The 21,958-nt window shown below is 54.2% G+C and overlaps 8 protein-coding genes across 8 annotated transcripts; 3 read left to right on the top strand and 5 right to left on the bottom strand.

The window, feature by feature from the left end:
* Positions 1-153: 153 nt before the first annotated feature.
* On the bottom strand, positions 154-2,621 carry BO79DRAFT_182504 (uncharacterized protein; the record flags this gene model as incomplete). Its single annotated transcript, XM_025680225.1, has 2 exons — positions 154-2,222; positions 2,283-2,621. The coding sequence occupies 2 exons, from the start codon at positions 2,619-2,621 to the stop codon at positions 219-221; spliced, it is 2,343 nt and encodes a 780-aa protein (XP_025534507.1). The 3' UTR covers positions 154-218.
* A 257-nt stretch (positions 2,622-2,878) lies between these two features.
* Positions 2,879-6,815, top strand: BO79DRAFT_182502 (putative filamentation protein (Rhf1)). Its single transcript, XM_025680224.1, has 5 exons — positions 2,879-2,953; positions 3,078-3,201; positions 3,270-3,596; positions 3,652-4,268; positions 4,323-6,815. The coding sequence occupies exons 1-5, from the start codon at positions 2,948-2,950 to the stop codon at positions 6,690-6,692; spliced, it is 3,444 nt and encodes a 1,147-aa protein (XP_025534506.1). The 5' UTR covers positions 2,879-2,947; the 3' UTR covers positions 6,693-6,815.
* Positions 6,816-6,836: 21 nt separating this feature from the next.
* BO79DRAFT_182499 (complex I NDUFA12 subunit family protein) lies at positions 6,837-7,558 on the bottom strand (the record flags this gene model as incomplete). Its single annotated transcript, XM_025680223.1, has 5 exons — positions 6,837-6,983; positions 7,036-7,173; positions 7,223-7,286; positions 7,334-7,414; positions 7,468-7,558. 5 exons carry the CDS (start codon positions 7,556-7,558, stop codon positions 6,935-6,937), a joined length of 423 nt encoding a protein of 140 aa, XP_025534505.1. The 3' UTR covers positions 6,837-6,934.
* Positions 7,559-7,726: 168 nt separating this feature from the next.
* On the top strand, positions 7,727-9,686 carry BO79DRAFT_204219 (CDP-diacylglycerol--glycerol-3-phosphate 3-phosphatidyltransferase; the record flags this gene model as incomplete). Its single annotated transcript, XM_025681772.1, has 4 exons — positions 7,727-7,838; positions 8,016-8,215; positions 8,282-8,634; positions 8,684-9,686. 4 exons carry the CDS (start codon positions 7,727-7,729, stop codon positions 9,684-9,686), a joined length of 1,668 nt encoding a protein of 555 aa, XP_025534504.1.
* Positions 9,687-10,173: 487 nt separating this feature from the next.
* Positions 10,174-11,149, bottom strand: BO79DRAFT_259989 (uncharacterized protein; the record flags this gene model as incomplete). The annotated part of the gene is made up of 3 exons (XM_025686386.1): positions 10,174-10,365; positions 10,439-10,679; positions 10,764-11,149. 3 exons carry the CDS (start codon positions 11,147-11,149, stop codon positions 10,174-10,176), a joined length of 819 nt encoding a protein of 272 aa, XP_025534503.1.
* A 403-nt stretch (positions 11,150-11,552) lies between these two features.
* BO79DRAFT_291022 (ribosome biogenesis protein LTV1) lies at positions 11,553-13,330 on the bottom strand. The gene is made up of 2 exons (XM_025688953.1): positions 13,232-13,330; positions 11,553-13,164 (listed from the first exon to the last, which is right to left on the bottom strand). Exons 1-2 carry the CDS (start codon positions 13,252-13,254, stop codon positions 11,709-11,711), a joined length of 1,479 nt encoding a protein of 492 aa, XP_025534502.1. The 5' UTR covers positions 13,255-13,330; the 3' UTR covers positions 11,553-11,708.
* Positions 13,331-13,686: 356 nt separating this feature from the next.
* BO79DRAFT_211758 (ribosome biogenesis GTPase LSG1) lies at positions 13,687-15,989 on the top strand. The gene has a single exon (XM_025683075.1). The coding sequence runs from the start codon at positions 13,737-13,739 to the stop codon at positions 15,729-15,731; it is 1,995 nt and encodes a 664-aa protein (XP_025534501.1). The 5' UTR covers positions 13,687-13,736; the 3' UTR covers positions 15,732-15,989.
* A 74-nt stretch (positions 15,990-16,063) lies between these two features.
* Positions 16,064-21,686, bottom strand: BO79DRAFT_160216 (uncharacterized protein; the record flags this gene model as incomplete). The annotated part of the gene is made up of 6 exons (XM_025678979.1): positions 16,064-16,876; positions 16,946-17,404; positions 17,510-17,579; positions 18,285-18,374; positions 18,429-18,487; positions 19,200-21,686. The coding sequence occupies 6 exons, from the start codon at positions 21,684-21,686 to the stop codon at positions 16,064-16,066; spliced, it is 3,978 nt and encodes a 1,325-aa protein (XP_025534500.1).
* Positions 21,687-21,958: the final 272 nt, after the last annotated feature.

Below are 21,958 nucleotides of genomic sequence, written 5' to 3'. Positions count from 1 at the left end.
TGTTGGTTATGATAACTAAATGATAATGGTATTTTAGGTCTAACCTTGCACCCAGTAGTTGCTAACTACTATTGTATGAGGCAAAGGCTAGGAGCAACTAGTAAATTAGGAAGTTACTATCTTCTGGAAGTGATCGTGCTTGTTAAACCTTCAATTAATCGCTACACTTTTAACTTTTCTCTCGTATATAATACATGCATACACCCCTTGATTTTCATCTACTCCTCATCCTCATCCTCATCCTCCGTATCCGGGTCGACATTCAAAGAGGGCATTTCATCATCACTCTCATCATCTGCTGCCGCCGCCGCGGCCAAGGCAGATGGCTTCGCAATAGAAGACTGAGCCGGCTTCGGCGTCTGCACCGGAGCCGGTCCGGCAATGGACGACGTAGGGACAGAGATAGCGGCGGTGCCGGTAAATGTCGCCGGGGATGCTGCGTCCAGAGGAGGCTGAGTTACAGCAGCGGCCTTTGGTTCGAAGCGGGGCTTCTTGCTCTGTGAGGCGGGACTTGTCGTTGCGATTGTTGGTGCCGCAGGCTGTTCGACTTCATCGGCGTAGCTGCGCTTGCTTGGTGGGGAGGGGATATCCTTCTCCACGTCCATCATGTCGTCGTGTTGGAGGGTAGGGGTGGGAGTGGGCTTGAGGAACCCGGTTGATGTAGATGCGGGGACTGCGGTGATTGCCTCGTCTTCATTTTCGTCGTCTTCGTCGTCTTCCACGGGCACGTAGCCGTTGGCTGTTAAGCCGGTCATCACCACGGGCATGCGCGGGCGGATGAGGCATTCCACTTCTGTTTCGGCGGGGTGGCTGCGCGCCAGGAAGGGGAGAATGCTGGTGCCGACGCCACGGCCTTGCATGGCGGGGAAGGGGTTGAGGACGCTGGCCAGCATGGCGTTCTTGTCTGAGGTCAGGATGAGGGTGCGGTCGACTTCGGCGCGGAGGGCCGGGGACAGGAACTCGGATGGTGTGTGCGTCAGCGTGGCGGCGAGGAGCTCGGAAGCAGCGCGTGTGAGGTCGGGGAAGGACGAGGAGGAGCTGGTCTGGCGGACTTGTTTTAGGCCGGGGTTCAGGAAGGAGTCGGCGTTGACGGTGGCTTGGCTGCTGGACTTGTTCTTCGACTTGGGGTCGGGCTTCTCGGTGGCTGCGTTCTGGTTGCCAGTGGGAGGGAGAAGGTCGTGGCAGCATTTGCGGATGATGAAGGCCATGGAAGACACGCTCTGCTTGGTCATGGAGGGGCCGATGCGGGTGAGCAAGGCGCAGACCAGATCGTAGACGGCGGTGCGGACGTCCCGGCTGAACTGCTCCGCGCGGAAAACCCACAGCGCCTGCTCCAGAATGGTTTGTGCAACGGGGATGGCGCTGGTTTCGAGGGCATTGACCAGATCAAGGAGGAGCTTCATGCATGCGATGTGGATGCGAGGAAGTTCGGTGAGCAGCTGCTCGCGCTCTGCGCGGCCAATCTGGGGGTTGGCTTGGATGTCGCTGCTACCGGAGGGATACACCACCATGTTCAGTCGGGACGTCAGATCCAGGATCGCTCCCACCGGAATGGTCACGGTAGAAGCAGTAGCAGTGCCGACGAATCCAGAGAGCATGCGCAAAAGCACAACCAGTCGGTTGACACCGGAATTCAGACCCTGCCAGCTCTCAAGTCCCAGAGCGTCAGGGCCGTTGCCCACTTCCTGGCTGTAATTCTGCGGTTGCGACATCTGTCGCAGGGACGGGTCGACAGATTCCCATTGTTCCACAACGGCCCTCAGAACGTAAGAAGATGCCGCGTGCACGGAGGTAATGGTCATGCGACAGGCGCTCTTCCATTCATCGCCGCCGGTGTTCTTCGGGGCGCAGTTGTGGAGGGAGATGAACAGCTGCTGAGCAATTTCCAAGACATGTTCCGGGAACGTGGGCGACGTGGATCCGATGATGACCTGAAGGAGACTGTGGATTTGCGCGGTGAACGGACGGAAGATAGTCGGGTGTCTTGCGATCAGCTCATTGACAGCTTGGAGGACAACCTCGACGAAGGGGGTATTCGGCTTGAGTCTCCGGACGGGCTCAGAAGATGGCTTGACGGAGATCAGGTTCAGCGCAGAAGTAATGAAGCCTGGTAGAGCCGGAGTGGTGATCTCGCGAACGAGGGTTGGATATTGGTAGGTCAGGTGGAAGATGCGAGTCAAGGTGATGATGCACATTTTCTTCGTGGAAACGGGGTCGGATTTCTATGCGCAGCAATTCAGTAAGCATCTATCATGCAATATGTCTCCCATTGAGTATCTTACAGCCAAAATGCTGATCAGCCCCCGAACAAACGGTTCGCTCGAACGTAGAATCTCCCACTGGCCAGCCTCGACCAGCGCCTTCACAAGCACCACCGCGGTCCAGCGACCTTCATACGTGCGGTCCTGCAGCAGACTTCCCAAGCGAGTAATGAGCTTATGAATCTGAACGGCATTGTCCGAATCCGTCTTGCCCGATTTCTGGCTTTGGGGAGTTGAGAGCAACTCCCCGCAATTGCTGATGGAGGATGCGAGGCATGATGCGAGATGCGGTAGTTGCTTGACAGGCACGTTGGTCAACCGGTGATTGACGGCATGGAGGGACATGGACATGTAGGCCATCTTCACGAGGGCGAGATTGCACAAGCGACCGCGGCGAAGCAATTGACGAGATTGGCGCAAGATTGAGCGATGCTCGAAACATCCAATTTTCTGGAAATTTTTGGCTTTGACGCTCGGACCACATGAAGCCTCGGGCAATAATACGAGACATTACGTACGTTACGGCGGGTCTCCCCTTAAGATCGTCTCCGCCGTCAACGGAGCCATATTATCTTGTTTCTCTGCTGCCTCGAGTGGGCATTCGTCCCTGTTATGGACGCTGCTTCTTTCTCTTCCCTCCGATTGTAATTACTGATCCCTCCGTCTCTGTCTGACCTTTCCCAATCATGACTGTAAGTGGTGGCTTCTCACTTTCCCCCCTGGGAACGTCTCAATGGGCTACCTTGTGAAAGCTTCCCCCTCAATCTGCCACCACATGCCTTCCGCTGACCGAGGCACCGATCACCACTCATACAGGGTCGAGACTCTGATAAGGGGCATCGCTATGTTACGGCCCTGGACAATGCGCGTTGCCAGAATAAATGGGAAGAAGTTCCGGAGTTGATTCGAAAAGTCACCAAACATGCTCCGCAGAGAACATGTAATGCCAACTTGCCTTTCCCCGGAAATACTGGCCGACCACCAGATGGACTAATGAGGATGCCACAGGTCTCCTCGAAGTAGCCAGCGCTGAATACCAGCTGGCCTCACACCTTCAAAAGCATCCCTCCACCCCCCGCCCTTCCTCCGCCGCCGGTCTCCATGACCTGATTCCGTCACTCCTATCCACCGTCAACCGGGCAGAAGGATCGAAGCAAGAAGTTTTCCAGGCGCAGGTCTGCTTGGGATGGGTACACTGGACTGTCAATGAGCTAGGTTTGGCAGCTGCCCGGTTTCCTCAAGACTTTGTAGAGGCCGTGAGTGAGCTCGAACAGGCAGGGGAAGAGCTCTCGCCATGGACCAAGACATGCCTCGTCAAGGCGTGCTATCTCAAGGGTGCGGTTGCTCCACAGTGAAGATTTGAGGATGTGCATCTGCTAATCTATGATAGGTTCTGCACAACGCATGACCTCCGACCCCGAAGGCGCCCTGGAGACCCTTCATTCGCTTACGCCATGGGTGAACAGTCAGCTCCAATCCCCTACAAACAGCGCCCAATTTCTCTACTGGTCTGAGAAGCTACTGGGCCAAGGCGCCTCCCTGGCGTGCGAGGAAGCCAGCAGAGACCTTGCCGCTGCTAATGCTCAAACGATAGCCACGACGCTAGGCTTCTTCAGACTGTGGGCATCTCATCCTTCAGTCAAGCAAATGACCTTGCCTCAAGGCATGCTTATGGACGGCACTACCGAGCCTGTATCGAAATCACCGACCTGGAAATCGTACTACAATCTGCTCTCAAGTATTTTGCAACAGGGCCTGCCGTATTGCCCTCCTGCAAATGGACCTGAACGCCCGCAGCTTGCCAGTGAAATCCGACGCGTTGAGGGGCTTTGTGAAGCTAGCATACTGCGCGAGACGAAATTTCCTACAGCTGACTCGAGCAACCCGGAAGTTGAGGCTTGGGTCGAACAAGTCATTCAGAACTGGGAGGTGCTTTGCGGTGCCGGTTGGACAGATGAAGAGCTTGGGGAGGGTGGCCAGAATGCTGTCGGCAGAAACGTTCTTGATGTAAGTTCCAAGTCGAGGGACTGAGGATGGAAAGCAACTTGCTGATAATCTTAGATTCTTTACCGCGCTGCTACCAAGACATACCACTCACACTTGATTTTGCGGCGTCTGTTCCATGTGCATTGTGCACTCGCGGACTATGACCTTGCTCTGAGGGCGCTCGATTCATATATCGAAATCGTCACAAGTGCCAAAGAGCGGGCGGCAAAAGGAGCTGAGTCGGGAGACTTGGAAAATGACGGGATCCTTTTGCGCACCGTGTCGGAGGGTGTTACGATGCTGAGTTGCTTCGGCTCGGAAAAAGAGGCCGAGAAAGCAAAGGATCTCACATCTCTCCTGAAAGAGTTTACCGAGAAGCATGTACAGGATGATGAAGACCAAGGCATGACTCTCGTTGTGCCTGAAACTAGCTCAACCCGCTCCCAGGCAGTCCCCCCATCCGACATCGCTGCAGCTTACAGAGGAATCGGTATCGGGCTTGCTAACTGGGCTTATTGGACTCCCGTGAATGAGGATCGCGACGACATCCGGGCAGAAGCTATTGACTACCTGGAGAGAAGCCTGGCCCCGGAGCTTGAAGACGAGTCGAACTGCTCCTCTCTATATACCCTGGCTGTTCTTCTAGCAGAGAATCGTGATCTAGATGGTGCCATCGACTACGTCAAGTCGGCGTTGACATCCGATGCACAGCACAAAACAGGTCAAGCCGATTTTGCTCGAGAAAGAGATCTGGTGCCCCTGTGGCATCTGCTTGCTCTCCTTCTCAGCGCGAAGCAGGACTTCGACATTGCCGAACGCTCGTGTGAAGCCGCATTTGAGCAGTTCCCTGCTACGGTGACGTCCCTCGCCCATAGCGACAGACGACCGCAGAAGCAGAATCACACTGCTCAAGATCAGATCGCGGGCATCACTCATGAGCTTATCGAGAAGCTACGAGTCCGCGAGAAGGAGCGTATTATCGAGACCAGGATGACCCAGTTGGCGTTTGTTGAACTAGTTGAGGGCCCGGGAGCTGCTGTCAACCATAGCGACCAGCTCCTTAGTCTGTTCGCCACACTTTTCCACTCTCTGAACCTGGAAGATAACGAGAAGCCAAATACCAAGGCTGAGCACGAGCACGAGCACCTTGTTCCCCCGAAAAGCTCTGCTGGGACCGTGAAAAGCCTCCGCGGCAGCATCTTTGGTCGCCACAAGGGACCCCGCGCTCCTGAAAGGAGGGCAGAATTTGGACAAGAGCCCAAGACAGATAACTCGACCTTTACAGATTCGGCCCCGGCAATACAGGTTACCGATGGGGAGAAGTCGGGGCTTAATGAGGGCACAGACTCACGTCAGGCCCGTAAAAGGAGCAATACCTTGAGAAAGGCAGATGCTGCTAACTCAAGCCATGTCAACGGCGATAGCGAGACTCAGGCTGGGCCTGACGCTAGTAACCCTGTTCCAGACATGGTTGGACTAGCCGTGTCGGACGCAGCGGCCCAGCCCCAGAGCGCAAAGCAGCCATTGGGACCTATGGCTCACAATATGAAGCACAACCAACCACCCGCTCCAGCCGGGCATTCCAAGCAGCCACCGGAGCAGGATATCCGACTACCTACATCGTACGCCTTCGACACTCCCACCAGGGCGGTGACCAAGGTCCCACCTACTCAGGCCCAAAAGCATGGCCTGTGCATCCTCGTCAAGGTTTGGCTGCTTATTGCTGGGCTCTATCGCCGGGCATCATCTTTCGAGGATGCTCATGAGGCATGCGAGGAAGCAGCCAAACAGGTAACGCGCTTCGAAGCTCTTGTGGCGTCACAAGAGACCTCCGCTAGAGCGTTTAGGGAGCGTGGATGGGGCGTCCCCAAGAGCACTGATGAATTATGGGCAGACGTTTATGCCGAGCGCGGTCTCCAGTCCATCGACCAGACTCGCCCGCATGAAGCGATGGAGCACTTCGAGACGGCGCTTCTCCATCATGCGGATCATCCGAAGGCAACTATTGGTTTGTCAAATCTACTCCTCGACGTCTGGGAAGAGAAGATGCCTTTGCAGCCTCCCAAGCCCCGGCTTGATGCCGGTGTATCGACGCTGTCGCTGTTCCCGAGCAATTCTAGCAAACCATCTTCCGAAGACGACGCGAAGCGGTCAAGTCAAGCGCAAAAGCCGCAGGCTAAGACCGTTCCGGATTCAGACGACGAAGAGCCCCGACTCCTGAACCGCATCGCGGCCCGCGAACGTGCCTTTGGGCTGTTGTCCGGGTTGACCAAGCGTGGCAGTGCGTGGGACAACTCCGAGGCGTGGTATGCACTCTCCCGCGCGTACGAGGCGGAGAGTCAGATCCAAAAGTTGAGGGATGTTCTGTGGTGGTGTGTCGAGCTCGAAGACCGACGCCCCATTCGGCACTGGTCCAACATCGGCTCTGGTATATACGTTCTCTGATTATTGTATCTACATCGTCAAGGGAGCTGTTTTGTGGCATTTGATTTGGCATTTGGTTGCTGTGATACCTCGGTGATATCCTCATGTGCATAATTAGACTACGGACTACTGTATAGAACTGGCAGGTCAATGGGGATACTAATTGTGACAATCGCGATAGTTCAAACGGGAAGTAGGACATCTTTATTTATTTACACATCTTCGAACATGGTCTGATTTCTAGGCCAACGCTCTACCGACATCTACCGGGGTGCCGCAACGGGAGTCCAGGCGGAGTACTTGGGGCGGGTACTGCACTCGTTAGCTTTCGACTTTTAATACTGGCGATCACAAGGAAACTCACGTAGAGTAGGTCTTGAAAGCAGCACGGCTGAGGGTCAGGTTGGGCCTGTGCTCAGGCAGCTCCCAGCTGCGGACACCGGTCTGCATGATCTTGTCGGCAGTGGGGGGAGCATCCACCATGTAAGAGATCCAGGCGTGCCTAGCAAAGTTAGCACGTCGCATCTGGCAATCAATTGCGAGAAGCTCACCAGCCAGGCTCAAGCTGCGAGGCGTCGTATTCCTTCTCCTTGTAGTCGACCCAGCGGGTACGGACTGCGCAGGTCAGCAACAATCATTTATCCAGAAATAGCATCACCCACGAGGAAGCTCCTCCTCCATGTTCTCGAAGTACTTGTTGCCGTAGCGGTCAACACCGATCAAGGTACCGGCCTTGGTATCACCTAGAATCGCATGGCGTTAGTCTAACTACTATAACCACCTGCCAGCAATCCACTCACCAATGTACTATTGCAGCAAATAGCACGTCTCGTCAGTATCCATTTCACTCCTTCATAAGCTTCTTCACTCCCAGCATTCGACAGCATACCTGCATTTGGTGGCCATATTCCTGTGAGGGGATACAGTTAGCAACTCGTCCGTGATGCCCCCGGAAGAACCGTAGAAGATCTCACCTTGAAACCAATCCGTCTCAGATTGCGCAGCGTCCGAAGAATGGTCGACATCTTGTGTGCAGAGCAGCGAAAGGGGCAGCAATGGCAAGAACTGAGAACAGGTCGGGTTCGACTTCGACTCTTGCGTCGCTCGCTTTCCGCCCGGAGGTCGAAGCCGCCCCAATCCGGTCTAGCGCGGATCGCTGTTTGCCGGGTTTGCAGCATCCGCTCGTCCTTCGATCTCAATATTTCTCGACTTTCTCCAATAGCACTCCGGCAATTACATTTGATTCCTTGTGGGTCTTTTGCTACTACGCGCTCAGCTACTAGGGAGGGATCATGTTCGGACGAATTGGTGGTAACACCCTGCGATGTGCTGCGCGCAGACCAGCTGCCCGAAGAGTCCTACTATACGAGCGCAAATTCTCGGCCAACACCTGCCATGCCAGTTCCAGCTCACCTGCGTCCTCTGTTGCGTCGCCGTTAGGGAGTATCACGACCGAGTTGGATCGGATTTCGCCGTGCTTCGAGGTGCCGGCGTCGCGGATCACGATTCTAGACTCCCCGGCCAACTTCTACAACACGCTCAAGGTACGGGGATATCTCGGACTTTAACGTGGTGGATTGCGACTAATCCTAGCATGTGCCAAACTACAGGACAAAATCAAAAAGGCTCGCAAGCGTATCTACCTCTCAACGTTATACATCGGCAAGACGGAACATGACCTGATCGACACGTTGGACCAGGCTCTCGGGGCCAACCCCGAGCTCAAGGTCTCCATCCTCACGGATGCTCTACGAGGAACGCGCGAAACGCCCAACCCTTCGTGTGCATCGCTGCTGGCTACTCTGGTTGAGAAATACGGTACGGATAGAGTGGAAATTCGCATGTTCCACACCCCCAACCTGACCGGGTTGAAGAAGAAATGGGTGCCTCGTCGGATCAACGAGGGCTGGGGTCTCCAGCACATGAAGCTGTACGGCTTTGACGAGGAGATCATCCTGTCAGGGTATGTGCGACGCTCCAGGATTACTACATAGACACTGACAGCAACCCAGAGCCAATCTCTCTAGCGAATACTTCACGAGCCGCATAGACCGGTATCACGTCTTCCACTCCAAGGCACTGACCGACTACTACGCCGGCATCCACAATGCAGTATGCAGTCTCAGCTTCCAAGTCCTCCCGGACTCTCAAAACGCCGCTGGCTACCTCCTCAACTGGCCCGCATCCAACGGCGCGCCTTCACCTCTCGACCAACCCGAGGACTTCATCGCCTACTCATCCACCGTCCTGAACCCGCTCATCCAGCCCTCAAAGAACCAGTCCACCCTGCCCCCCAAATCCCCCGACCAGACCTACATCTACCCCGTCGCGCAATTCACCTCTCTCTTCAAACCCAACGACACCTCGACCGAATTCCCCGCCGTGACCACCATCCTCCGTCTCCTGTCTACCTCGCCCGCCTTCTCCGGCGCCCGCTGGCTCTTCACAGCTGGCTACTTCAACATCCACCCCGTCCTCTCCTCCCTCCTCATCGCCAGCACCTCCACCTCCCACACCGACTCCACCACCCTAGGCACCGTCCTAACCGCCTCCCCCTGGGCCAACGGCTTCTACGGCTCCCCCGGTATCTCCGGCATGCTGCCGGCCGCATACACGCACCTGTCCGCGCGGTTCCTCGACCGCGTCGCCGACGCCCAGCGCACCAACTCCATCCAGCTGAAAGAATGGCGCCGCGGCACTGTCGGGCAGCCCGGTGGCTGGACCTACCATGCCAAGGGCCTCTGGATCACCCTCCCCAAAGAGGAACACCCCAGTCTGACCTTCGTGGGGAGCAGTAACTACACGAAGCGCAGCTACAGTCTGGATCTGGAGGTTGGGGCGCTCGTCGTCACGGGTGATGCGGAGCTAAAGCGCAAGTTGGGCGCTGAGACAGAGCGGCTGCAGGAGGATGCGAAGGCCATTTCGCGGGAGGATTTGAGGAGAACGGAGAGAAGGGTGAGTTGGAGGGTTAGGTTGGCGATGTGGATCGTCGAGAAGGTGGGTGGGGCGTTATAGTATACTACCTTTGAGTTGGTTATGTGTAATGTGATGTATTTGATAGATAGATAGATAGATAGATAGTATACCCCCGTGTATAATTGTATCGAATGTACAGTATGGGATGGAAGTTACATCCTACAACCTATATCATAATTCAAGTGTCAGAACAAGAATCATAAGTTCAGACTTGTAGCAGGCAATATCGAGATTCATTAGTATGATGTTGACGATCGCTAACCGAAACCAACCGGCTATCTTAAACACAACTACAGTGTTTGCCGAAACGCAGGAGCCTTCGCAAGGATAAACTGTATGAGATGACTTGATTGACGAAAACCTTCACGGAATGCAAGTGCAAGTTCCATTACGCCTCAAAACCATCACACAAAAGAACGGAAGTGTCCAAATAACCCAAACCCGAACTCCTTTCCCTCCATCCAAAGCGCCAGTAGCTAAGCATCTATTACATCCCATCATAATCTTCATCAAAGGTGGTATTTTACTAAACCTTATGAAGATATCTTGTATCTCCAGTAGGCTCCCCAAGGTACCACTGCCCGAAACATTTAATCAAGGCCTCGTCCTTCTTGCGAAGATCAAATAGCCGAGTTGTACGCATCACAAACGAAGTACCATTGAAATATGCTTCAATGACTCGAGCATGTTGGGGTCCCATAAAGCAGAAGAGAAGAACCTAATACAGTCACACTTAGTGCTTTGCTTGCCTTAAGAGGAGACGAAGGGCGTAAAATGGGAGCTGGAATTACCGGAACAGTCATATGTCCATGTAAGCGACGACGTCTCATCTGAGTATGAGCTAATCTGAGGGCAACGAGGATCTCTCCTTGCAGAAGCTCGTCGTTGATGCTGTTGTTGTTGCCATCTAAATTGCTATAGAGCATGGCTTTCATATGCGGAGATGAATGATCCTTGACCTGATCGGCCCTCATAGTTCCATATTCAGGATATGTATCGCGCCATAGCCCTCTGAAAGGCTCATCGCTGGTACTGTTGGCCTAAGTGTCAAAAGACGGTGTCTACTACTGTGAAACAGCAGGAGAGGGGAAGAGAGGAGGAAGAGGCCAAGTTTACCTGACACCAGACCAGGTTTTCCTAAGAATGAAATCTTTGCTGCCAAGGGAACTCGCAAAAACATAGTAGGAAATATAGTCGAGTACGCTGCGAGCACAGTCAATGTGGAGTCTAAGTTCTGGGTCCCATGAATCGTAGTCAGTATATTCCGATCTTCCTTCGTCATATTGATCGTCGGGGTTGAGGAGTAAAGAGGCATCGCATGGTCTGAAGAAGATTGGTCTATCATTGGAGCTTTCATCCAGCTCCATTGGTGACATGCATATTTTATATTTCTTCAGAAGGCTGGAATCAAGTTGATGAGCGTCAAGGCTCTCGATATCATTGCGGATTTGACGGAGCGCATGCCGAATTTCCCTATGCTGCGGAGTCTCGGATGAAGGCATGGCCAGTATAATAAAGATATAAAGATAATGCGGTCTTGTTCTGACTTGGTATGATTCGCGCAATGATCCTTATGCCTGTGAACTTATCCCTTCGTTAGGGCTCTCGGAGATGTGAGTGGAGTTGTTTTTGTTTTCGGAGAGAGGCCGTAGAGCTTAGTCGGAGCGGCGCATAAAACAAGTTGGAACCCTGTACGGCCATTGTCTACTCTTCTGCTCTAGAAGCAGATCATCTTTTGGGTACTATGCAAGAATTCTTGGGGTATACTTGCGCGAATGTTTCGAGTTCCTTCCCATTTGCGAAGAAATAGTAAGCTGACTGGGGATACTGATCTTTGTTGGTTGTCCAGTAAAGCTATGGTGTATATGAACCCAAAACTTTTATATGAAAGAAAAGTGCTAGATAGTCTATCACCAGGCAAGAAATGCAATCATCTCACGCACACATACACACCCTAACGCCAATCCCGCATTTTTATTCCCACCAAATGATAGATAAATTGGTATCGTTGCAATCATTCAAGCATACCCATCACTCAAATTCCACTCACTCAGGAATCCACTACGCCCTTCCCGACACCTTCCCAGGAACCCTAGCAGGGCCCAATCCTTGCCGAACCTCATCCAGCATGCGAATACCAATCGCCTCGTTACCGTTCTTTCCGCGCTTCGCCTTGGCGCCCTTCCGCTTAGCCTGGGCACTCGTCTTGTCGTCCCACCCGGCGAGGAAGTCATCCATGATGTTGTTGAAGTTGTGGGAAGGACGGACCGCCTCGCCGTTCGCATCAACGAGACTCGGTGCCTGGGACGAGGCAGTCGAAATGCCCGACACGGCACTCATACCGGTCATGCCGGTCATTCCACTGACCATGGACATGTTGTCGTCGAACTCGTCCTCCTCGTCGAGGGAGTAGAGGGCTTCGACGCGCTCGAAGCGGTCGTCGAGGAGACGGTGGCCCTCTGTACGGGCAAGGGCGGAGGAAGTCATGGAGTAGGCGGAGGGGTTAGTGAGGGCGCCCTTGCGCTTCTTGCGGCGGATGGGAGTTCCTCCGACTGTGAAGACGGTCGAGGCGAGGGTGCTGCCCTGCTGGGAGGGGACGACGCTGGGAGGAGCGGCGGGGGCTGCTTTGCCGGACTTGGCGTCTTTCTTGAACTTGGCGAATTCGCGCATCCAGCCTTGGTCTTCGGGGTGCATGTCGGGGGCGGGCTCGTTGTGTTCGGGAAGCTCGCCGGGCTGGTCCTCATGCTCAGAGTCTTGGTAGCGGGCCTTCGCAGCTGTGGTGTCCATCTGCACGGGGGCTTTTTCTGTCGCATCAGACTCCCATCCATCGTCTTCTTCTTCGACGTCGTCGAAGAGAGTATCTTCCCAATCACCCGGGTCCATTTCCTCTGCCCGCGTAGTCAACTGACCGAAGACATCCTCCTCGTCGTCCTCGTCCACGAACTCCTCGTCCTCGAGCGCCTCCAAGGCCTCGCGCAACCGCGGGTCCATGTCCGGCTGGAATCCCGCAATGGCATCGGGCACGTTCTGCTGGTCCTGGTAGGTGGGTTTGCGCACGTAGGAAGAGGCCGTCGAGCGCATGTCGTAGCTGTACATGCTTTCGGTTCCACCGAACTCGCTCCGTCCGTCGTCCAGCGAGACCTGTTTCAAAGCATCCTCCAACTTCAGTCCTTTGCCTTTGTCCTTGCCCTTCGTCTTGGCTTCGACGAAGTAGGCGTCGCCGGCGCCGGTGCCCAGCTCGCGCAAGTGCTGCATGTAGTCATATTGCGAGTCGTCGTAGTAAATGCCGTAGTTGGCGGCTTCACCTTCGTTTTTGCGCGCGGCTGTCCCAAAGGTTTGGTTTAGATCGGCGAGACTTTGGCCGCGGTGCTTGGAGGCGGAGGAAGATTCACTTGGGGCGTTTTTGGGGGGACCGTAGACGGGGTGCAGAACGCGGTCATCAGCGGAGGGGTCGTGAATGAGAGGGTCATGTTGGGAACGGTGGAAGAGTTGGTAGGTAGTTGCTTGTTTCTTGTCGCTGTGGGTTGGGTGGGTTAGTTGGGTACATAAATTGGGTGTATGGGGGGTATGGAGGGACAACGTACATCCACTGCTTCCGGGGAGGCATTCTGGGCGGTAGCCGGTGATCCGGGAGAGATACTCAGGGGAAAAGAGAGGAGGGAGGGGATATAGTTGTGATGGTGAGAATGAAGCTCAAAGATGAAGATTAAATGTTGGACTGAATTTCGGCAGAAAAATCGCGGTCGTGGGATGGTCACGTGCCGCTTATCGCGAAGGGTCCTCACCACCACCACTGCTGCTGCTGTTGTGTTTTAGTGCATCTAGAGTGATTTCAATAATAATTGCATTCTTCTATATCTAGATCCCACCTACTTTCTATCCAAAACAAATCGTGCAGTCTCTTGGACGAACACAGAAAGTGCTGAGTCAGCCTTATCTTATCCGCGCGGGGTTCGACGAAAATTGCCCGATTGGGTTTTTATCAAACCTTTCTTAATAATCTTCTTTCACTTCTTCTCTTCTTCAACTTCCACCATCCCTGGTGTCTCTCCCTCTCAGTCATCCCCAGGTACAGAGACAACCGTCACCATGGTGCTTGCTAAATCCAAAAACTCCGTCGGGCTGGGCAACAGCCTGATGAACGACCGTTTCGGCAAAGGCAAGGCCTCCAATTTGAAAAAGGCCTCGCACAATGCCGGTATTGCCCGCAAGAACGAAAAGGGCGAGACCTACATCACCAACGCTCCCACCGAAGCCGCTTGGGTGAAGATGCGCAGTATCACCGAGCAGGCCGCCCTCGATGAGTTCCTCAGTACCGCCGAACTGGCCGGCACCGATTTCACCGCCGAGAAGATGAACAACGTCAAGATCATCCACACCGACCAGAAGAACCCCTACCTGCTGTCCGCTGCCGAAGAGAAGTCCGCCGTGAAGAAGCACAAGCAGAACAAGAACCGTTTGACCGTTCCCCGTCGGCCCAAGTGGGACCAGTCCACCACCCGCCAGCAACTGGAGTTGATGGAGCGCGAGAGTTTCCTGAACTGGCGTCGTGGACTGGCCGAGTTGCAGGAGAACCAGGATCTGTTGATGACTCCTTTCGAGCGCAACTTGGAGGTCTGGCGCCAGCTGTGGCGTGTCATCGAACGTTCCGACTTGGTGGTACAGATTGTCGACGCCCGTAACCCGCTGCTCTACCGCTCCGAGGATTTGGAATGCTACGTCAAGGAGATCGATCCTAAGAAGCAGAATTTGCTGCTTGTCAACAAGGCCGATATGTTGACTGAGGCCCAGCGTGCCATGTGGGCTGACCACTTTGAGCGCCAGAACATCAGCTTCCGTTTCTTCTCCGCCCATCTGGCCAAGGAGCGCAACGAGCGCCTCCAGCAGGACCTCGACTCGGAGGACGAAAGCGAAGAGGACATTCCCGAGGAGGAGCAGTTGGCTGAGGGTGCCAAGTCTCTGGACATTAAGGACGGCGAAGAACCTCAGGAAGAGCACGACGGTGGTCTTGAACTCAACCCCAGCGCCAGCTCCAGCTCTTCCCGACGCACAGAGATTCTCAACGTCGAAGAACTCGAAGAGCTCTTCCTCTCGAACACCCCTGACACTCTGCCCGACAACGACACGCCCGAGGGCCAAGTCAAGAAAAAGACGACCATCGGTCTGGTCGGATACCCCAACGTCGGTAAATCCAGCACTATCAACGCACTGCTCGGTGCCAAGAAGGTCTCCGTTTCCGCCACCCCCGGTAAGACCAAGCACTTCCAGACACTCTACCTGTCTCCCGAGATTATGCTCTGCGATTGTCCCGGTCTCGTGTTCCCCAACTTCGCCACCACCAAGGCCGAGCTCGTCGTCAACGGTGTCCTCCCCATCGACCAGCAGCGCGAGTTCACCGGCCCCGCTGCCCTCGTCGCCCAGCGCATTCCTAAGCACTTTGTCGAGAACGTCTATGGCGTGAAGATCAACACCCGCCCTATCGAAGAAGGAGGAACCGGTATCCCCACGTCCCACGAACTTCTCCGCGCCTACGCCCGCGCCCGCGGTTTCGCCACCACTGGTCAGGGTCAGCCCGACGAGTCTCGCGCCGCCCGCTACATCCTCAAGGACTACGTCAACGGCAAGCTCCTCTTCTGCCACCCGCCGCCTGTGCCCGAAGGCAACGACCCCATCGACCCCATTGAATTCAACAAAGACCTCTACGACATGGCCCACCTGCCGGCCCGGCGACAAGCCCAACTCGCCAAACTGCTCCAGAACGAGGAAGTCACGGACCCGGAGCTGCTCGCCTTGATCAAGCCGGTTGAGAAGGGTGCGCGGTCCCGCAACCTCGACACGGGCTTCTTCGGCCCGGGTTCCAAGGGCTCTACGGGCCGTCTCACCCTTCCTTTCAATGCCCAGTACACGGATCAAGGCCAGGAAATGCGCAAGCATTTGACAGGTCGTAAGGAGCGCATGATGGTCGCTCTGGAGCGGGGAGTGGACGTCTCGGAGGTGAAGAGCGGTTCGTCAAAGAAGCATTTCAAGGCGAATAAGCGGCGGGCTAAGAAGGTGCGCAAGAACGCGATGGACGAGGATTATTAGCAGCTGCTCGCGGGCGAGTCTATATCCAGGTTTTCTTTTTTTGTTCGTTAGATAAGGTTTGGATGGGAAAAGTTAGGTTTCATTACACGATGACTATGGGATTAGGCATGGCGTACTTAAACATTAGTAGTACGTGGACAGTGAGGGATGGAGGGAAGAAGGGAGATGATGACGTTTCGTTATATCCATTGATGTTATTTAGAGCAGTCCTATCATCAGGACGGTGCATGATGAATATGATTCATGAGACTTTGCATGCAAATCTTCAAACAATACTAATCATCCTATACCAACCAACAATAAACCACCCAAATACTATACTCAACAACCTCTCACAACCGACTCTTCCCCCCCGCAGCAACACTAACCCCCAACAACCTCTCCGCCTCCTCAGCCTGCCACTTCAACTTCCTCCTGACCTCCTCCTTCCTACTCTTATTCTCCCTCCTCCCCATCTGCAACAAATGCACCTCATCCGGCCCATCCGCAATCCTCAACGTCCTCACCCACGCCCACATATACGCCAACGGCGTATCCTGACAAACGCCCATAGCGCCATACGCCTGCACCGCACGATCAATAACCCCACACGCCATCGTCGGAACCATGACCTTAGCCTGAGCAATCTCCTTCAACGCGCTCTTCGCATCCCCCTGGTCAATCTTAATCGCCGCATTCAACACAATCAACCGCGCCGCATCAATCTCAATCCGCGACTTAGCAACCCACTCCAGAATCACCCCATGCGAAGACAGATTCTGCCCGAACGGCATCTTCCGCTCGTCGTTGATCCGCGCAATCATCCACTCCAGGGCCTTCTCGGCCGCCCCGATCGTCCGCATCGCGTGGTGGATACGTCCCGGGCCGAGTCGACCCTGGATGATTTCGAAGCCGCGGCCTTCGCCCAGAACGATGTTGGACGCCGGCACCCGCACGTTCTTGAATGTGATATGCCCGTGCCCGTGCGGGGCATCGTCGTACCCGTACACGGTTAGCATCCGGTGCACTGTGATCCCTGGGGTGTTGTGCGCCGGCACCAGAATCACGGATTGTTGTTTGTACGGGTCTGGGTTCGAAGGGTCCGTCTTGCCCATTACGAGGTAGACGGCGCATCGCGGGTCGCCTGCGCCAGAGGACCACCATTTCTGTAATACCAGCGTTAGCATATATACCCTTTCTCCAGTATACATATATAAAGTAGAAGAGAAACATACAGAACCATTCAAAACCCACTCATCCCCCTCCCTCCTAATCTCCAACTGAATATTAGTAGCATCACTACTAGCGACCTCCGGCTCCGTCATGAGGAACGCAGACCGGATCTTCCCCTCAAGGAGAGGCTCCAACCACTCCTTCTTCTGCTGCGCGTTACCATACTTGGCCAACACTTCCATGTTACCCGTGTCCGGGGCGGCGTTGTTCGTCGCCTCCGACGCAATTGTGCTCTTGCCCAGGTACTCTGCCATCAGCCCGTACTCGAGGTTACTGAACCCAGCTCCCTGCGAGAAGTGGTTCTTGGGTAGGAACATGTTCCAGAGGCCTTGTTCGCGCGCCTTCTGTTTCAGCGTTTCCATGATCGCTGGGTAGGTCGACCAGCGCTGGGCGCCGGTGCCGAGTTGCGCGCGGAAGATGGGTTCCGAGGGGATGCATTCTTTTTCGACGAATTGTTCGACCTATTACTTTATTAGTTGTTTTGTTGGGGGGTGGTGGTGGGGGGATGTAGCTGTGGGAAGGGAGGTATAGGGAGTATAGGTAGGTACCTACCTGGTCGAGGGTACGCTTGGCCCGGTCGCTGACGAAGGGTTGGGCGATGACGGGGATGCGGGTGGAGGCGGACATGATGGATTACTACTTTTGTGGATACTAGAATTGATTGATTGATTGGAAGTAGGATGATAAGATATAATAGGAAGAAAAAGGAATGGAAGTGAAATAGGGAGGATGGGATTATAAGCTGAAGCAAGTAATGCGGAGAACTGAGGTTGCGGAGAAGCAGCCGACCGAACCTCGGCTGATCGGCCGATGAGTCAGCAGCAGCATATTCACGCATTGCATTCATTAACCATCCATAGTTATCAATATGAAAGAATTATCAATCAACCGATTGATTGATTGATTGATTGATGTGACAATAAAGCAGTAAGAAGTAAAGCGTAAGAAGGAGAAATAAAGCATAAAGCGTGGCCGAATCCCATATCGAGCCTTGATTTTCTCATAAACCCAATCAATCCAAACCGAACCAACAAACACCACAACCGACCCAGAGCAAACCAATGCAGATTAAGAAAAACAACAGAAGCAATGAATCACCCCGGTTACTGGATCATCATGCAATCGGAGTATTGCGACCGGCGCAGGCACCGACAGATGTATCCCTTTTTACCCGGAGACGATCTGATAAATCATGCCTCGGTGTTTTCTTTCTGGGCCGACGACTGCTGTTCGAAATTCTTCTTGCCGAGCTTGGCGAAGAGGGACTGGGGTTTGCCGGCACTACACACAGTTGGTTAGTATCATCTTCAATCTGTAATCTATAGGAAGTAGGGAGCATACTTCTTGAACCGCTTGCCCTTCAAATCACTCAACTTCTTCGAGCACGGACTCATGATATCATCCGAGGGAGAGACGTAGCTTGCTTGGTTCCTTTACGACAGTCAACATCCGTAAACACATGCATATTTGGTGATTGATACTCACTTATCGCCATTCTCCAGCTTGCCCTGCAACACCTGACGATGATATTCCATCGAGTTGATCTTGGCGGGGGCGGCCTTGAGCTCGTTCAACTTCTCCGTGTCTTGAGCGAGGTGGGTGTTGGTGCGGTCGGTGAGGGGGTGGGATTCCATTTTGATTGTTTCTTTTTGATTTCAGAATATCTTTCTGATGAGAGAGGTATCTGGTTCTTGAGATGAGGAACAAGTAGTCTTGTAGTAGCAGAGATGTGGAGGAAGAGTCAGTGGAAGGCAGTGGGAGGGAAGAGGATAAGAATCGAAGGCAAGAAAAACCCGTCGATTGTTGTCATGGCAACCACCTCCATTACCACCACCCGAAGATGTCATTCATTGTCTATTCACTTATGGAGTAAGTAGTTAAGTACATCATTTGTAACAATTATTTGTCCATTCAATAATCACTGTAAATGGTATGGGTATATACATCGTCTCATCATGTCGCGTAGCTGTACTCCGTACTCCTCTACAATATGTGTACATACAAACATACATATTCCCTGCATCCCCCCTGCACTCTATCCGGTGTCACCAGCTGCTGCCGTGGCCAACACATTTACACTTTCCCCAGGAATGGCAGCCTTCTCGTCACTCAGTCAGATAAGCTCTTCTGCAGCTGTTGGCCTGGAAACACGCGGCCGAGACATCGCCAACGCGCTGAACCTGCAGCCAGAATGCAACCCGTCTGTCATGTCGGGCTCCACATGCCACGACCGCATCATCACTAGGCCTCGGCCACCGCGGCATTCCGTCCATGAGACACGGGTGACTCGCCCGAGCTAGATGATTCTTCAATGGACTCCTCGCCTCCCTTGAGGTCAGGCGGACTACTGCGCGATCGGACTGGTGGCGCCACCTCCGGCAGTGCCAACGAGTCACCCCTGTGGTTCTCTGCCTCCTCCGACGAGCTCATCACATCGGAGACAGGTGTTGGTGGAGAGTAGGCCAGTGTGGGACTAATCGGCCCATCTTCCTGAGAATCCTCGGACAGGTTGCGTCGGTGACCGCCCGCGCGCCGTCCCGACGACGTCGGGCTTACAGACGGCGACCCAAATGGAGGTGATGATGACCGCAGACTGTACGACCGCGACACCATGTTTTGCATGCTTGGCAACTCAATGTAGCTGCTGACGGCGCCGCGCGAGAAGAGTACCAGTCCGAAGCAGAACAGGATCATGATGCTTTGGATGACGGCCACCCGCTTCTGGAAGACCAGTTCATCAGCGAGGACGCCCAGCTGCGCGCTCAGCGAATGCACCTCCTGATGGTACTGGATGCGCTGGTGCTCAAATTCGAGTGCTACGCTCTTCCACACGTTGTCGTACTGCTCGCGGAATTGCTTTAATTCATGAAGCACCGTCACGTTCAGTTGCTCCAGGAACGTCGAGGTCTTGGCCAGCTGTCGTTTCTCAACCTTGTTGAATGCGTCGCGCAAGATCCGCGACTGCTCTTCGATGTACAGTAGTGAAAGACTGGAGTTGGATTCCAGCATTTGTAGTCGCTTATTCACGGACTTGAAGAATGACTCTTGCGTAGTTGGGTTCGCAGAAGGAGGCTGCGTTGCTGTTGACCGCGTTGTCTCCGCGGCTACGCTTTGCTCTTCCTTGGTGAAGCCAGTAGACCGGCTATCGGCTTCACCCTGTGATGTAGTTTCTGGACCAGCCGTTGTAGCAGACGAAGGTGCCGAGTCAACATTCGGGCTAACAGTCACTTTCTGCTCCCCTGCCTCCTTGGCTGGAGCATCGTTACCAACAGACGCAGCATCGTCGCCCTTGGGAGGTGCAGCGTCAGTAGCTGACGGGCGATTGAGAGACGTCTGAGTCCCTTCAACCCCAGCAGCTGGCGAGTCATGAATACTACATGTCTCAAGCACCCCCAGAAGCTGCATCATAACTGTCTCATCAACGACCGGTCCGGGGTTAGGGCAAGTCTCCGGCGTCTGCTCGTCCACCTTCTGCTCTGCCGTGCCTGCTGCAGGTGCAACATCCACCGTAGGAATCGTCTCTATTTCAGCAGCCGCCGGTGCAGGCTCGGGCTCTTCATCAGCCACCACATCGTCTGTCCGACTAACCTCCCCATCATGCTTATACTCCTCCAACATAGTCGTCCCATGCACGCGAATCAAACTAAGCGGACAAAAGAACTCATTCCCATAATGCGTGAGAAACTCGATCTTAACATACCGCGCCCAGATGAGCGGATTCTCCACCGCAAACGCCTGAACCTCGCGCGTATTCCTCGCCTCGTAGATCCCCAGCTCGCGCCACTGGTCCAATTTCGCCGGATACCGATCCGACACACTGACGCGAAAGGTGTGGAAGATGGAGCTGAAAAACTCATAGTTGGCCAACACCACCGTATCAACCAGAATGTCATCACACAGCTCCAAAATCAAGAACTTGTTGTTAGCCCGACACTCATTGAGCATATAGCTATCCTTGTTCTCAATCAACACCGACGACGACCCCGTACACTCCGGATTCGTTTTCAGCACCGTCGCAGCGCAATCAAACGACGCATAATTGAACCTTTCTTTGCACGTCGTCCCCGCATCCTTCGATCTCGAAACACCCCCAGCCGGCGGCACACCCTGCGCGAGGGAATCCACATCCCCAACAGAACCCCTCTCCTCAGTGGTACCCCCAGTCGACACACGCGCCCCCCAAGACGTCGGCTTCGCCGCCTCCGGCGTATCAGCCCCAAAGCCACCAAAGTCCAACTCAATCTCAACATCCTCACCCAGCGAATCCAACGCATTATTAATCCCCGTCGGACGCCGTCTCCCTTCCTTCCCAGCAGCAGCAGCAGCAGCAGCGCCGCGCGCGCCCACATTCTCCGCAGACTGGCCAACCTTGGCCAAATTCTGCTTTTTCCAATCCTCGAACGACAGGAAATTCGCATTATCGAGCGGCGACTCGGTATCGAGCTCATGGTCGGGCCGTGCGCTGCTCTCCGAAGAAGCAGCCATGGAAACGGACACAACGGAGAGCGTCTCCTCAGGTGCTTTCAGCAACGGTTGTTGTTGTGCCGCGGAGAGAGAAGTAGCCGGGTCCGCTTCCCATCGCGTCTCCGGACACTGAGGCCACTGGATGAACTCGGCTTCGGCAACTTGCCAACTCGGCGCGGGACATATCGTCTGACTGGGGTCTGCGGTTGTGCCGTCAATCCAGGTGGAGATTAGAGTCATCCAGGGAATCCATTGTGTGGCGGTCCAGCTGGTGGTCATTTTTGACCGGGACTGTGTCGCAATGCGACCTTTCTTTCTTTCTGTCTGTCTGTCTTCCGAACAAGTAGCACGTAAGATAGAATAGGAGGTCGGTGTGATTATTATGATGTATTTCGGGCAAGATTCATTGCGCTATGTACTGTAGGGACTGATGTGTGTATGTAGCTATTATAGACTGGAGAAGAGGGAGGGAAAGAAAGCGAAGACAGTAGTAGTAAAGTTAGTTCGCTCCTTATCAGTAGTCGGCGCGACCCTTTCAGGGGATCGTAATC

Source organism: Aspergillus costaricaensis (assembly GCF_003184835.1).
Source record: "Aspergillus costaricaensis CBS 115574 unplaced genomic scaffold BO79scaffold_51, whole genome shotgun sequence".
NCBI lineage: Eukaryota > Fungi > Ascomycota > Eurotiomycetes > Eurotiales > Aspergillaceae > Aspergillus > Aspergillus costaricensis.
This window is presented reverse-complemented; position numbering and strand designations above follow the sequence as displayed.